Source organism: Sus scrofa, chromosome 9 (assembly GCF_000003025.6).
Source record: "Sus scrofa isolate TJ Tabasco breed Duroc chromosome 9, Sscrofa11.1, whole genome shotgun sequence".
NCBI classification, from domain to species: domain Eukaryota; kingdom Metazoa; phylum Chordata; class Mammalia; order Artiodactyla; family Suidae; genus Sus; species Sus scrofa.
Window position 1 is genome coordinate 39,460,346 of NC_010451.4, and position 16,564 is coordinate 39,476,909.

General features: G+C 44.6%; 1 protein-coding gene and 1 long non-coding RNA gene across 5 annotated transcripts in view; one reads left to right on the forward strand and one right to left on the reverse strand.

The window, feature by feature from the left end:
• Positions 1 to 16,564, forward strand: part of SIK2 (salt inducible kinase 2) — a 114,965-nt gene that overhangs the window by 91,791 nt on the left and 6,610 nt on the right. For 3 of the 4 annotated variants that reach the window (XM_021062768.1, XM_021062772.1, XM_021062770.1), the window contains 6 exons: positions 5,597 to 5,761; positions 13,066 to 13,294; positions 13,661 to 13,945; positions 14,083 to 14,246; positions 14,971 to 15,081; positions 16,021 to 16,112. In XM_021062768.1, the coding sequence (XP_020918427.1) occupies positions 5,597 to 5,761; positions 13,066 to 13,294; positions 13,661 to 13,945; positions 14,083 to 14,246; positions 14,971 to 15,081; positions 16,021 to 16,112 (1,046 nt within the window). The remainder of the gene's footprint in view (positions 1 to 5,596; positions 5,762 to 13,065; positions 13,295 to 13,660; positions 13,946 to 14,082; positions 14,247 to 14,970; positions 15,082 to 16,020; positions 16,113 to 16,564) is intronic. The other variant, XM_021062769.1, reaches the window with a different exon arrangement.
• On the reverse strand, positions 10,309 to 13,059 carry LOC110255432. Its single transcript, XR_002335630.1, has 2 exons — positions 12,019 to 13,059; positions 10,309 to 10,795 (listed from the first exon to the last, which is right to left on the reverse strand). It is a non-coding gene; the product is annotated as an uncharacterized LOC110255432 (long non-coding RNA).

Sequence of the window (16,564 nt, forward strand, 5' to 3'; positions counted from 1 at the left end):
AGGAGTGCTTACCTTATTTAAAGTGCAAGTAAGAGCCAAAGAGTTTTGACTTTGTATTTCTTGTTTGGCACTTTTACAAAATTTACAGGATTATAATAGAATTTTGCATTGGTTTCTCCAGGGTATGTGGAAAAGAAACCCAAGGAAATTAATCTTCATTTTAGTAGGCAGTGGTACATCTTGTTACACATACTTTAATATCTAAAATAATATGAATATTGATACTAATGTGAGTAAAATAATGTATTAATAAGATAAAGTTCCAGATATTTGGGTTGCAGTATCTGAACACTTGAAGTCCTTCACAGTGGACTGGTATTGCCCTCAGGATAGAGAGGAGGCATAGCAGGAGAAATCCAAAGCCGGGCTAGCAGTAGGGAGGTGGTGCCTGCCCCTCCCTCTTGGAAACGCTGCCAGGAGAGGGACTGGGGCAGGAAAGCCCCAGGCGGAGCAGCTCTCCTCCCTGTTCCCCTGAAACGTTACACAAGAGAGGTTACATAAATGACTGCTCCTGAGCACGCGCGTAGGTTATTGTACGTGATTTCCTTTCACACCTACTCTTGAAGCAAATTCCTCAGGAGATCTCAAGTTGTGTTTCATTTGGCTTGCGGTTCAGGTGCATAGCGTAGCTCCTTATGTTTGATCGTTTTTTTATTACCAAGCACCCTATGAGTTCTTTTCCTTTTATACATTGACCCAAGTCTCTGTAAAAAGCTACTTACTGGGACTTAAAATGTATCTAATTCAAGTAGAAATGTTCATTCCCAGACTTATCTCGAGCCTGTCTGGATGCTAAGCAATAGGCACTGGGGTTGAAGATCTCCCTTCCCTATGAGATTTCACATTCTGATGTTTAGTATTGAACTTGTTAAAAAATAGATTTCTTGGCATTCCTGTCATGGCTCAGTGGTTAACAAACCTGACTACAATCCATGAGGATGAGGGTTCAATCCCTGGCCTCACTCAGTGGGTTAAGGATCCGGCGTTGCCTTGAGCTGTGGTGTAGGTCACAGATGCGTCTCAGATCCCGTGTTGCTGTGGCTGTGGTGTAAGCCAGCATCTACAGCTCCCATTAGACCCCTAGCCTGGGAACCTCCATATGCCACTGTGGCCCTAAAAAGCAAAAAGACCAAAAAAAAAAAAAAAAAAGTAGATTTTTCTTTTTATGAGTATAAATATGCTTAAAATTGTAGAGTAAATCCTTCAACCATGAATTATTTGATGTTCTCCTATCTTTTTAAAAAAATGGCAGTTCACTTGTTATTTGAGAAGCAACAAGGAATCCGGGAAATGACAAGACCCCATGCAGAGATCACATGAACTGTGGAGTCAGGCAGACCCTGGGTTCCGTACCAAGCTGAGTGACTTAAGTGAGTCAGCGCCTCTGCGCTCTGGTGTCCTTGATTATAAAATGGAAATAGCAATACCTACTTCCTAAGTTTGTTGCAAGATAAAATTGGTCCACTGCTATCAGCAGTTCAGTGCAGATAGAGCACTTATGTGCCAGGCAAAGTGGTTTCGTAGGTACCCAGGAAACAGTCCCTGCCCTTGAGGAGTTTATGGTATAGTGATAAATAAGCCGTTATTACTGCTTAGAGTGAGATTCCCATCTTAGACTTACCATACTTATATTTGCCACATAATATACAGGAAATGTTACATCTAATTGACTGTAGATGACTATCCAGAAAAATACCTTGTCATGCCTTTTCCTTGCAAACTTCAACTACTAGTTTTTAACAGTCCTTCCACATCATTTCATCAGCCGTAAGTAGACAAGAATTAAACACTCATCCCAATTCTTTAATTACTGATTAGAGGTTGCCCTCCCTAACTGTAAGAAAAAGTTGACTAGGGCTGCTGTAACACAGCACCACAGACTGGGCAGCTTCAACAACAGAAAACTTTCTCCGAGTTCTGGAGGCTGGAAGTCCAGGATCAAGGTGCCATCAGGGTTCTGGGGGACTCTTCTGGTTGTAGACAGTCATCTTCTCACCATGTCCTCAACAGCCTCTCCTCGGCACATGCAGGGAAAGTGAGCCCTGCTGTCTCATCCTCTTCTTAGCGGGGCACCAGTCCTATCGCAATAGGTCCCCAACCTCATTTAACCCTAATCACCTCTTTAAAGGCCCTACCTACAGATGCCGATACATTGGATGTTAGGGCTTTCACACCTGGTTGGGGGTTGGGCAGGAGACACAGTTCTGACCATAATCAGCATATTCCTTTCAGAGCAGTGAAGATTTTTCCCATAGGAGAAAATGTTATTTTCGTTTTAGTAATGCTAAAAAGCGTAAAGTCAGAAGAAGAGATTCAAGACAATAAACACATGATCTAAAAAGTCATTACAGTTAGTGGACATGATCATTGTTTCCTGCCACTCGAAGAAACTGGTAATATCTGCTTGCTTGAGATATTAATCAACCATCTATTTATTAAAATAACATATTCTTTAGTCAGCTCTTTAGAGCAGGGCACGTGGTTTAAATATTTATACTCTAAGTTGTGCCAAAAAGACTTGTGATTGCAAGAGTCCTAAAAAGCAGACCCCAAAATTGATCATCCTATTTCCCATGAAGTGATTGTCACAATAAAATGTGTTATTTCTTGGAGTTCCTTGGTGGTTCGGTGGTTTAAGGATCCGGCATTGTCACTGCGGTAGCTCCAGTTGCTGCTGTGGCACACGTTCATTCCCTAGCCTGGGAACTTCCTCATGTTGTAGGCGCAGCCAGGGGAAAAAAAAAAAAAAGTTATTTCTCTGTCCTTAGCAAGTTCACAGTGAGTTATTATGGTCCAGGTTGGATGTGAAAGTTGTCGAGGAAAATGTGTTTTGCTTGGTCTGGCTCCGCACTGTCCTGCCATTTAAAAAAGCCACAGCTGATAAGGGCAGGGAATAGAAGAACAACATTTGGAATTATCGTGTTGGTATCTCATCAGTGCAGGATCCACAGGGAATGTTGCCCTAATAAGAAGGAGCAGTCCAATAAATGTGGGAAACAGAAATCAGAGTTCAGCTTTATCCTTTGATTGAAAGCCAATGATATGAGTAAGAAGAATGTATCAAATGTAATTTTTTAGGAAATTTAAATTTTACGTTGTGGCTAAAAAAGTTAACTTAGGAATTCCCGTCATGGCTTTAGTGGTTAACGAACCTGACTGGTATCCATGGGGACTCAGGTTTGATCCCTGACCTTACTCAGTGGGTTAAGGATCCGGCGTTGCCATGAGCTGTGTGGAAGGTCGAAGACACTGCTTGGATCTGGCGTTGCTGCGGCTGTGGTGTAGGCCGACGGCTACAGCTCTGATTGGACCCCTAGCCTGGGAACCTCCATATGCTGCAGGTGTGGCCCTTAAAAAAAAGACCAAAAAAAAAAAAAAGTTAAAGTAAATGACTAATACTTGAAAGGAAAAAAAAAGTTTGGTCTCAGAAGTGGCTGAGGATTTAGGCCTGAGAAATGATGATGTAAGGAAGCCATTTCTGGAATTCCCTGGTGGCCTAGTGGTTGAGGGTCCAGCATTATCACTGCTGTGGCTTGGGCCAGTGCTATGGTGCAAGTTCGAACCCTGGCCTGGGAAGTTCCACATGCCATGGGGACAGCCAAAAAAAAGAAAAAAGAAAAGAAAAGCTGTTTCTTTGTCATGCTCAGAATAGTATACAATATATTTTCTTTCTGTTTTTACCATCCATATAATAGCAACACTTTGCTATTGCAATTTTATTCTTTATCTCATGCAATATAGCTAATGATGTTAATGTTGGAATATAAAGCATATTGTAAATATATTCACAGTATAATCAGATGTAAAGTATATTTCTAACATATGCCCCCATCCCTGAAAACCATCAACCTGAAATTTAAACTGAGAACAGTTAGATAGTATTAGAACAACACTATGTATTCATTTTATCATTTTACAGTCTAATTCCTAGTTAGATCAGTAATGATCAAATTATTGTGATCATTTTAAGACTTAAGAGAAAGGAGAAATTAACATTACCCAGTGAAGGACTTTACATGTTGCCTTTTACAATCCTAATTTTACTGTGAAGTAGATATTATACCCTTTTACCCTTTTATTTTATTTTATTATTATTATTTTTTTTTTTTTTGTCTTTTTTTGCTATTTCTTGGGCCGCTCCCGCGGCATATGGAGGTTCCCAGTCTAGGGGTTGAATTGGAGCTGTAGCCGCCGGCCTACGCCAGAGCCACAGCAACACAGGATCCGAGCCGCGTCTGCAACCTACACCACAGCTCATGGCAACACCGGATCCTTAACCCACTGAGCAAGGGCAGGGACCGAACCCGCAACCTCATGGTTCCTAGTCGGATTCATTAACCACTGCGCCACGATGGGAACTCCTACCCTTTTTTTGAGGTGAAGAAAATAAGATTCAGAGAGGTTAGGTGAGCTGATTAAGTTCACACAGTAAGTGATGGAGGCAGGAATCAATCCCAGGTCATTTGTTTGAACTTAACACTCACCATCCAATATCCCTTGAAGTGCTAATGGCAGAAAAAATAAAGGCCATTTCTCTGCCTTTTAGTAACTGGTATGATGATTGTTCCCTCAGGTATTTTGCAGTGTCTGTTATGTTCAAAAGACATCTAATAAATTATTCTGCTAGTTTGGAAGAGTTGGGGAGGAAAGGATTAGCCAACAGTTTCATCTTTAAAATCAGTCCTTGCCAATTATCGTAAAGAAGATTCTCTTTTAAATGACTTGCTTTTTTGGCTGCATCTGCGACATATGTAAGTTCCTGAGCCCAGGATCGAACCCACATCACAGCAGTGGCCCGATGCCAGATCCTTAACCCGCTGCACCACAAAGGAACTCCTTAAATGATTTTTTGAGTTTGTAATACTTGTTTACCTGGAGTTTTTAACAAAGAAGACATGAAGAAAGGACTTTGTATAGTAGGTTGACTTCAGGAATATAACTTGCTCAGCAATAAACATCTGTTTCCACTGGACAAGCAGGCTGTGTTCAGTCTGTGTCTCCTTTAAAGAAGGATGTTCCTATCCCCTCCAAGTAGCTGCTGCTTCTCTCTTCCTCTTCACACATACCCTTTCCACAAAATATACACATCTCGCCTCATACCCCACCAAAAAAACAAAAACAAAAACAGATGCAGATAGACACCCTACTGCAGTGTCCTCTGTATTACAGTTAGTGTTGTGCATATCTATCTCTGGTCCAGTTTTGAGCTCCTTGAGACAGGGACTTTTCTGTTCTTCTTTGTATCTTTCCAGGGTAAATTTTTAAGAATATAGACAATATATGTTTATAAGACTGGAAAAAAAAAAAAAAAAAGCCTCCTTAGATTCCTTATGAAGACTGGCCTTCTTGTCATCTCTGTGAAAGTGATGTGCGTCATCATGGAATGAGAGCGAAATTCTGTGCAGCCCGGCCCGTCTCAGAATAACTGCCTGCCGAGACTGCTCACGTCAACACCTGTACTTCATCACATCTTGTCCAGAGTTTCAACAGATCGCTCTTTAGTTGCCCCAGAAAGAATTATCTTATTTACAGAGTTTTGTAATTTATATAGCAAGAACTAATGTGCCCAAACGTTCTGCTCTTGCCCTATTTGCAGGCACAAACTGTGGGGCTCCCAGTGACCGTGCACTCGCCAAACGTGCGACTGATGCGATCTGCCCTCCTCCCACCGGCATCCAACGTGGACGCCTTTGCGTTTCCAGCCTCGGGCTGTCAGGCGGAAGCAGCCTTCATGGAGGAAGAGTGCGTGGACACGCCAAAGGTACAGATGTGTTTGAGTGATGCCGAGCTGGCAGGTTGGCTGGAGGCTAGAACTTGGTCTAGAGATGCTGTCCTTAGGCTTAGCGGAGCTTGGTCATTTCCTCAAGTCACTCAAGAGTGTTGTTTTTGTGCAGAAGGCCTGAGAACAGTGCCAGGGCTCAACTCAGCTCGTCTCCAGCTTGTCAGACCGCAGGTGTACTTTCCAGAATTCCTTCTTTTTTCACTTTCCTTTAACTTGAGTTCCTGCTCTCGAGTTCTAGATCCTTCATAGGTTTTGGATTTTTTTTTAAAACCACTTGTAATTTTGCAAACAGAAATATACCCAGGAGTTCCCGTCGTGGTGCAGTGGTTAACGAATCCAACTAGGAACCATGAGGTTGCGGGTTCGATCCCTGCCCTTGCTCAGTGGGTTAAGGATCCAGTGTTGCCATGAGCTGTGGTGTAGGTCGCAGACTCGGCTCGGATCCCGCGCTGCTGTGGCTCTGGCGTAGGCTGGCAGCTACAGCTCCGATTCACCCCTGGCCTGGGAACTTCCATATGCTGCGGGAGCGGCCCAAGAAATGGCAAAAAGACAAAAAAAAAAAAAAGAAATATAACCACCGTGCTGAATTGGGCTTTGACCTTTGTTACCATGGCTGCTCTGCTGCTGCCTGCGCTGCAGCTGCAGAACGATGGGCCATCTCTTTGGTCAGTTAAAGGTCTTTTTCTGGTCCAGTCTGAACATACTTAAAGGAGATAAGTTTATTCTGGTGAGCTGCATCAAGTTGGCTTTTAGTATGTGGAAGAGACATCTCACTTCTAATTTGTGTTTTATGTGCTTAGTGATATGAGTGATACACGGAGGATCGTATTAGTGGGCAGGTCTTAGAGTAGGTTTAAAATAGACTGTTCTTCACCAGCTTTGTGTGAACCTGGGCAAAGTGACTAACTTCTTTGAACCTCCATCTTTTGTATAAAATGAGGATACCACCTTCGTGAGACTGTTGTGATGATTGAGAGAGTACCTGTGAGGTTCTAGACAGATTATAGAGACCCAATAACTACTGGTTTCCTGTCTCTTTAGCCTCTTTAGGTAACAAAAAGATGGCCCAGACATTAATTCTGCCTCAAAGTTTGTGGTCTAGCAAAAGAGACATGATGCATAACTAAAGACAGTGTGCCAGGTGCTAAGTTGATCAGACATACTTGGTCCCTTAAGGAGAGAAAAATCAAAGTCCTGCAAGACTAGGTGGGGTGGGGGGGGGGTGCTTTTGGCCTGTTTGAGCAGGAATGCCTTTCGGTTCACTATCAGAGCTGGAAAGGGAGAGGTGGGCAGAACCGGGGTGGAGGGGAACTAGGTGTGATGTCCCAGTGGAGAGAAAGGCCTGTGTAGCCGCAGGCCTCAGGAAAACTCAGGTCCATTCCAATCAGAGCAGGAGCCCTGCGAGTCTGAGGAAGAGAGCCCAGGAAGGGAGGCGTACAAATAAAGATGATTAGCTTAGCAGCCGGGTTCTCAGCGTGGGGACGCGTTTCAGCCTTCTCAAGGGAAGTTTTTCTAGACGGACTTCTCCAGGGTAGGAGGAAACAATTGAAGATATTTTGAAAAGGAAGTTCTGCGATCCATGGTTTGCTTCAGAATTGAGCCTGGAGGGGTTCAGAGATGAGATTGCACAGATAAACCCGACAGACTATGAGGGTTGGGAGAAAAGAAATCCAAACCAATAACAGTGGGTTTTTTTGTTTTTTGGGGTTTTTTTTTTTTTTTTTTTTTTTGAGTGCAGATGCTTGGGAAGGTGAATGCCATTTTCAGAAGCAGGAAGCTCTGGAGGCAGAGCTGATTCAGAAGTTAAGCGGTGACTTTAGCTAGAGCTCAGTCAAGGCAGCTTGAGGCTAGGCTGCCATAAGCAGGTGTAAATCCCAGTCACTGACCAGGAGGAGTTTGCGTCCCTGTCCCTGAGAATGAGGCCACTTCTGTGGACAGTCTGTTGCCTCTGCCTGTGGTTGCCTAGTGTGTTCAATAACCTCATAAACTGCTATCACATTCTCACCCAGAAATTTAGACATAAATTGGGGCAACATCATTCATTTATTTTTAAAATCTAATTCCCTTGAAAAAATTAAAATGCAGTCTGCTGCTAAAAGCTTGGCTGTGAGGGCATCAGGCCCAAAACACAGATTGGGCACTGTCTGCCGTATTATATAGGGCAAGCTATTTTTAAAGCTTGTGATTGTTACCGTAACTAGGAAACAGACAGGAAATGAATGATTTTGTAAAAGATACAGACAGAAGCTAGATGGTATATTTGCATTTGTAGCAAGAGCAATGCCACGCTGGAACTAGCCACCCACCCTGGCATTCAGCCAGGCCATAGACATCCACTGACCTTATTTGTGGACTGTTTCATGTATGTCAGCAGTACTATTTGTGCCTCTTCCCTTCCTAGCACCTCTTTCTCTGGGGCCCGTAAATAAATGCAGGCACACAAAACTGTCAGAGACACTGGCCCTTTGTTGTTGCTGTTGCTTCATATGCATTTATTGTAACGCCTGTTGGTTGTCTCCTAAGAGATGCTGCCTAACTACACGTGTTGCCCAGCCATTTCTACTCTCAACTGGCGGCAGCTATTGTGCCCCTCAGAGGTTTCACCTCTCCCTCCCTCCCAGAAGTCTTCAAACTTAAAACTGTCGGTAAAATCCCTCAGAGAGTCTGCACTGAAACACTGGTTTGGGATTGCTCCAAAAAGTATCACCTTTCTGAGTCAGTAACCCAAATGTGAGCAGTAACTGAGACCCCCAGATGGCACAGAGCCTGCCTGGGGGTCAGGTGCAAGTCCCATGGGGTCAGTCTTTATCTTTTGAGAATAATGGACTTTACACACACACACACACACACACACACACACACACACACACAAAGACACTTTAGTCATTTTTAACATTTTGTTAGAGATTATAATTAAAGGATTTTCCAAGTTAACCATCTTGATAGCTGGAGAGCGGAAGGGAACTGTGAAATGAAACTATGAAAATGCAAGTGTATACTGTATGGCACAGGGAACTATATAGCTAGTCTCTTGGGATAGAACATAATGGAAGATACTATGAGAAAAAGAACATATATATATGTATGACTGGGTCACTGTGCTGTACAGCAGACATTGACACAACGCTAAAACAACTATACTTTAATAAAAATAAGTAAATTTTACAAAAAGAAAAAAGACAGTGCAGTGCAAGTGTTGTAGAGCTGTTCCAAGTCTATTGATGCTTTAGAAAACACCTTTTTTAAATTATAAAAGTAGTATGCATAAGAGAAGGTCTGAAAAGAACATTCATCAAAAACTCTTGGAGTTCCCATCACGGCTCAGTGGAAACGAATCTGACTAGTATCCATGAGGACACAGGTTCCATCCCTGGCCTCGCTCAGTGGGTTAAGGATCTGGTGTTGCCGTGAGATGTGTTGTGTGTCACAGACACGGCTCAGATCTGGTGTCGCCATGGCTGTGGTGTAGACCAGCGGCTGCAGCTCCCATTCAACCCCTAGTCTGGGAACCTCCATATGCCTCAAGTGCAGCCCTAAAAAGACAAAAAATAAAATAACTTGTAATAATGTTAACCTCTAAGACTTTGTAAAGGGGAGAAATTGCACTTTAACATCTGAATTTGAATTTTTAAATTTATAACTAAAAAAGAGCAAACCAAAATTCAGAGAGGGATAAAGAAAAAAATTAATTTATCCATAATCCCCCTGTCCAAAGGTAGACCCCCTTTGGTATGTTTCTCAGTGTAGGTATAGATGGATGGATGGGTGGGTGGATGGATGGATAGGTGGGTGGATGAGAATAGGGTGACTCAGTACATAGGGAGACTTGTTAAAACAAAATTGTGTTCTATTACATGTAATTTTGTACCTAGCTTTTTTACATAATATAACATCATGAGCATTTTTCCCATGCCATGAAATCTTTGAAAGCAGGAGTTATATTTAACAACTGCCTAATATATTGTACTAGATGTACCCTCATTTAACTACTCTCCTATCTTGGGACATCGGGTACTTTAACTTTTTTGCTTCCTTGTATATGCTTCAGGTGAATATCCTTGTGTATAAATTCTTGACTATACCTTTGATTATTTCCTCAGGATAAATTTCTAGAACTGGGGTTATCCAGTTTTTTTCTTCCTCACCTGACTATTTTAAATTGCCTCAAGATGGTAAAATACAATAAAATTTTTTATTCTCATGCTTTTAAAAACTTCATTGTTAAAGCATTCTCTTTGGTCAAGAAATAATGATAATATATGTGTGTTAGTTAATCCTTCCAAACAACTTTACTCCCATTTTACAAGTGAAACCAAAAAATTGAGCTTTATAGAAGTTAAGCAACTTGCCTAATAAGTGATGGAGCTGAGGTTTGTGCCACTTCAGTATCTGCCAAACTTGCCAGACACTTGGGATACAAATTAAATAAGGCCTATTCTCAGCCTCCAGGCTCACTGTCTAGTACTGTGCATTAGTCTGCTGAAATTACTCAGCTCAGGCTGCCAAACAAAAAGCCACAGACTGGGGAGCTTAGACAACAGAAATTTATTTACAAACAGTTCCTGAGGCTAGAAGTTCAGTATCAAGGTTGTGACCAGTATGATTTCCGGTAAAGACTCTTCCCGGCAGGTAGAGGGCCACCTTCTCACATCCTCGCAGGGCCTGTCCCTGGTGCTCCCGTGTACAGAGGGCTGTCCAGTGTCTCTCCATATGAGGACGCCAATCCTGCAGGATCAGGGCCCCACCCTTCTGACCTGATCTAATCACTTTTCTTGAGTGATGCCATCTCCAAATACAGCCACACTGGGGTTAGGGCTTCAATATATGAATTTAAGAGGAGACACAAATGTTCAGTCCATAACAGTCTGCTGGTCTCCTGCATTAGAGTCTTGTACTTGTGGTCAGTTCCGGGGTGTTATTAGTTAGTGGCATAGTTTCTGAGAGTCTGTCTCCTGCTTGTCTGCTATGTACTGCATATGTGGTCTCTTGTCAGAAGTGAAGAGATCGACTGAGCTTTAAGAAAAGGCAAAAACGAAGTATTAAGCAATGTACATTTCACCCACATTATATATTGAAGTCCTCTAGTACACAGCCTAGATTGTTTCCTGGGGCAAAAGTCTCATTACCAACAGCTTAGGTCACTAAAGTAGGGCGGCCCAGCATTTCAGTCACAAAATCCTAGAGTTTAATTTGTTATAACAAGTCCCTGGCTCAGTTGGCAGGAGGGGACATGGTCATCACCTGCTTAGGGAATGCCCTGAGAGCTGGAAGTGTCCACACCTGTCAGCTGCGAATGGGCCCCAGGGCAGCTTTCTGGGCATGCCTCTTAACTGTGAAAGGGCCACCGCTGTAGTTTCTGATTCAGTCAGCAAGCCTCATCAGAAACCAGATCATTGTTATCTACCTGTCCCAGGGGAAACTGAATTTAGCAGGCCTTTTTAAACGAAAGATAAGCACAACATTGTAAATCAACTGTAAGTTAATTAAAAAAAAAAAAAAAAGAATGTTTTAAAAAGAAAGACGTAATTCTTCTCATAGTCTAGATGAGATAATGCATAAGCAGAAAAATCATAAATTTGGAGGGCTGCAAGGTTTTTAGTACTCAAAAAAGCGGCTTTTCTTTAAGGAAAAAAGGAAGATGGTTGTAAGGCTATCCTGTAAGAAATCCCTGATAAAAAGTTGACATTGGCTGTAAAATGGGAGGGCGCTCAGCAGATATTTACTTGATAACAGTCTTTTCTCTGTTGCTTTCTTCATTTCTAAAGTGTCCTTGGCTAGTCTTAGAAAATTATATCAGTAGACAGCCAAGGAATGTAGAGGCATGAATGTTAAGTTCCCAAACCACCACTTTTTCCTACAAGAAAACTTTCGACTCAAAAAAGGAACACTTAGCTGGGGAAGGGTCAAGGGGCGCATAAGAGCTGCCGGCCAGGTTTCAGAGTCTTTGTTCTCCAGTGCGGCCGGTGGTGGGGAAGATTGGTCTTGGTCTGGGAACCCTTCCTTTTTAAATGACCACTTGTTGCTTGAAAGCCCTGTGGTGCATTAGCCACCTTGTCCAAGGAAGGGCTGCGGCCCCCAGAGCTGTTTTTATGGAATAACTGTCCCCTCCCCCAAGCAAACAAGGATCTGAGTCACCCGAGTCCCCCTCTCCAAATAAAGGGCTCGCACGCTGGTTGCCATAAGAGGAAAGTTTCCTGTGTCTGGCACAGGGATGTCCCACGTCACCTCTCCCATACATGAGCTTCTCTGGCTTCCAAAGGAAACAATAGCTCTGCCCAGTGTATTCCAGGTGAAAGTACTGCTGGGAACTCAGCCTCTTATGCCTGGCTGCTCCTGAGCAGCTATTCATAGGAGAAAACTGGATTGGTTTCCGCGGGGGAATAGTTAAGGTAATGAGGTAAATAATTGCCTCCTCACTGGGGCTTTTACCAGCCTGGAGAACTCGCAACCACAACTCCCTTTTGTGTGCTGTTTCTGCCCGCCGTGAGGTGGTTTGCTTGGCAACTGCACAGGAAGGCAGAATGCTCGCTCAGCACCGTGCGGAGCTCATCCCGCGGGACAGGACCCGTCGCTGGTGTGTGTGTTGCTGGAGGAGAGAGAATTCATGTGCTGGTGCGCGTTAACCTCTGCTGGAACTAGGGCCTGGGAGTCGCTTGCTATTCTATAATGGAAGGCTGTGGCTGTTTGCCATTTGGTTTTTTGGTTTTTTCGCTCCTTTCTGTGGCATGTCTGTCTTTAAAGAATTCCTTTTGCCATTCCTCAGGCACACAGAACCAATTAAAGATGAAATCAAATGTGCAGGTACTGAAATTATGAACATAAAAGTATGTCCAGAGCCTTCCAGGATGTTTTGTGGTTGAAAAATTAGAATACTGGTGACTACTCTTTTCTTAGCTGTGAGCCATGCAGTTCGGTTTTCGTAAAAGCCCATCTTCCCCCTCTTCATTTCCCTTATTAAAACAAATAATAACTGGTAGACCTCAAGCTGATATACCTCCATTCATCTGAAAACCACTTAAAAACTGTTTATTGTAATACTGATGACTCAGAGAAACCTGGAGGCAGTGCCAATTTGGGTCATAATGGGCTTCTGTCTCTAAGTGCTTGCCTTAACTTCTGATCTACATGTTGTCATTGGTAACAACTATGTACATTTTTAATATTTTTCTTAATTTCTGATTTGCCACAGGTCTTGACATTTTTGCCTTTGTGGATGTTTCTCATGTCTCAGCAGAGCAGCAACTGACAGTTTTCCTCTCACGCCCTCTTACCCTGACGTTTAGGTAAACGGCTGTCTGCTGGACCCTGTGCCTCCCATCCTGGTGAGGAAGGGGTGCCAGTCTCTGCCCAGCAACATGATGGAGACCTCCATCGACGAAGGACTGGAGACGGAAGGAGAGGCCGAAGAAGACCCCAGTCAGGCCTTCGACACCTTCCAGTCCACGCGCAGCGGACAGAGGCGGCACACTCTCTCGGAGGTGACCAACCAGCTGGTCATGATGCCTGGTTCAGGTACGATGTCCAGGGAGTACCGGCTTGCGTCCTCCCAGCATCACCTGATGGTAGCAGAGCCTGGGACAGAGTGTCTCTGGGTTGGCTCCCCTGACTCCCAGGATTCATCCAAGTGCTGTATGACTCCTCAAGGAGCCTGGCCCTTTTGCAGTGGCTAAGATCTTACAGGTTCTGGAGGCGTTTCCCCACTAAATTCAAAGCTGGTTAAACTGATATGTAAAAACGTTCTGAAAAGATGTTTTGGTTGGAGATTAAGGATGTTGCAGCTGTGGAAACTCAAGCTGGTTATGCTTTGTGGTCCATGTTCCAAGAAGGTACTATTTATTGGTGTTTTCATGGTTTTTTTTTTGGTTTTTTTCTCTTAAGGAAAAATTTTCTCCATGAGTGACAACCCCTCCCTGGACAGTGTGGACTCTGAGTATGACATGGGGTCTGTTCAGAGGGACCTGCACTTTCTTGAGGACGACCCCTCCCTGAAGGACATCATGGTAGCCAACCAGCCCTCGCCCCGCATGACGTCTCCCTTCGTGAGCCTGAGACCTGCCAACCCAGCCATGCAGGCTCTGAGCTCCCAGAAACGCGAGGCCCACAACAGGTCTCCAGTGAGCTTCAGAGAGGGCCGCCGGGCGTCGGACACCTCCCTCACCCAAGGTGACCGCTTCCTCTTCCAGCTCGAAAAGCCCTCAGACCGCGGGACTTGACAGGCCCTGGCTCTGTGTTGGTTTCACACCTGGGGCCACTGAAAGGCCTTGTGTTTTCTTTACACTGATCATCATTCTTTCTTTCAGGAATCGTAGCATTCAGACAACATCTTCAGAACCTGGCTCGAACCAAAGGAATCCTAGAGTTGAACAAAGTTCAGTTGCTGTATGAGCAGATGGGGTCAGAGGCGGAGCCTAACCTGGCCCCACCTGCCCCGCAACTCCAAGACCTGGCCAGCACTTGCCCTCAGGTGGGTGCTCTGGGCCCTGCCCACCGTGGCTCTGTGAGAATGAGGCCCCAGTCTATTCAGAAGGTGTGTCATTTCATTTAGAGGGTTTACTCCAGTCCTGGAGCAGACAGGTTGTTTTGGAAAGCCCACAGCTGGAGAGCCTGCTGCCGCCGTCCGCCCCCAGCAGGCGGGGTTAGACCCATCCACACGGCGGCCCCAACACTTCCAGCTGTGCTCTGTCCACAGGGCGGATTTTACATGAATTACCCTGAGTCTGCCCTTCATGCACACACACATGGAAATTAAGAATAAAGAACTTACTACAAATGAGAAACTGGTTGCCACTATTTTTGATGTGCTATTAGTTCATTAAATATTATAAATGAGCTATTTATGCTAAAAACACCAAACATACTGCTGCTTTTCTAATACATTTGAGCCCATCTTCAGTACTTCAGAGATATTATAGCATTTGATGCCCACATAAAGGTAATAACCTTCTGGTGACATCAGGGACCTTGGCTCCAGCACTGCCTAGCTAACCACTTACTGCAGCTAATGCACGTATATTATACATTTTCTACAAAGTGATTCACCCTCAGCAAACTAGTCACGTAAAAAGCCTTGAGTATTATGTCTAAACGGAGTTGGAGTTCCTCTTGGACATTTGCCAAGGCGCTTAAACTGAGATTTGAGCCTCTCTCCCACGTGGGAAATTGAAAGCATTTTCACCCTTGATCCCCAGGAGGAAGCTTCCCCGCAGCAGAAGAGCATGTCGGTGCTCCCAGGCAGCGTGCACCCCCAGCTCTCCCCGAGGCCCAGCCTGGAAGCCCAGTACCTGCAGCACAGGCTCCAGGTGGGACCCTCCCCCTCATCGCCCCAGCTCACCTGTTCATCTGGAATCTGCCTTTCTACACAGCAGGAACCTGTTTTGCTGGGTATTTTTGTAGAGTAGCTGCTTAATTCTTTATAGGCAGGTAGGCCTGACTCTGCACTCGTGGTTTCTAGAAGCATGTTCAGACTTAACTGTATGCTCTGTATTGGCAACTAAAAAAGATTTGTCCTCAGACCCCAGAAAAGGATACTGCCACTGATCAGCAGGAGAGGGAATCCTGGCTTCCTAGCTTCTGTGTTATGCCTCTTAAAGAATAATAAATAAAATAGAACACTCAAGTCAGCAAAAATGTACTGTCAGCTCTCTCCTGGTACCTGCAGATCTTAAAATGATGCAACATAGATGACTCACTTGTCCACTCAGCAGGTGTTATGTTGCTATGGATCTAACTCCACTCTTCTCATCATCCCAGAGGACGTTTACAGGCAGAAAACCAGGAGTTCCCATCGTGGCTCAGCAGAAACCTGACTAGTATCCATGAGGACACAGGTTCCATCCCTGGCCTCAATCAGTGGATTAAGGATCCAGAGTTGCCACAGACAACTGGCTTAGATCACAGACGGGGCTTGGATCCTGCGTTGCTGTGGCTGTGGTGTAGGCTGGCGGCTACAGCTCCAATTCGACCCCTAGCCTGGGAACCTCCATATGCCACAGGCACTGCCCTAAAAAGACAAAAAAAGAAAAGACAATATAGAGACAGAAAACCAAAGCAGGTCAGAGGAGAGGCAGCCAGGCCTGCTGACCCAGAGCTCTGGAGCCGCAGGGTCTCAGCAAGCGTCAGTCCCTGCACCTTGTGCAGAGTCCAGAGGACTCGCCTGGCTTCGTCCCCAGGCAGAAGTACAGTCTAATGACTGCATCCTACATAACACCATGTCAGACTTGTATTTTTCTGCCTTCCAGAAGCCCAGCCTTCTGTCAAAAGCCCAGAACACCTGTCAGCTTTATTGTAAAGAAGCACCACGGAGCCTTGAACAGCAGCTGCAAGAACACAGGTAAGAGAGAGTCTTTGGCCAAAGAAGTCACTTTCTTTGTGGCGGATTTAAGCTGGGTATGCTGTCCTTTCCCCTAGCATTTGTCTCTACCAGGAAAACAGGTTTCAAGACAGAGATTTCCGCTGCCCGTGGAGTCTAGGCCAGCAGGGACTAGCAGCCCTAAATGGGCTTTGTTTTCCTTTCTTCTAGCATTTCCCCTTTGGCTTATGAATAGGCCGCATGTTCAGGATTTAAGTGAGTTACACTGCAGAGAAGGGCTCTGTCCTCCCCCTTCGTAATTCGTGCCCCCAGGCCTCACAAGTAGAAGCATGTTGGCCAAGGCAGAAGTGCCCTAATCCATCAACCTATGGACACCCCCAGAGACCAGGGTGTCACCCCCCACTTCAAAACCCTCCAGGTGGGAAATCTGCCTCTTGCTTCCTAGGGAGGAAAATCTTGAGTCTTAGAGAAAA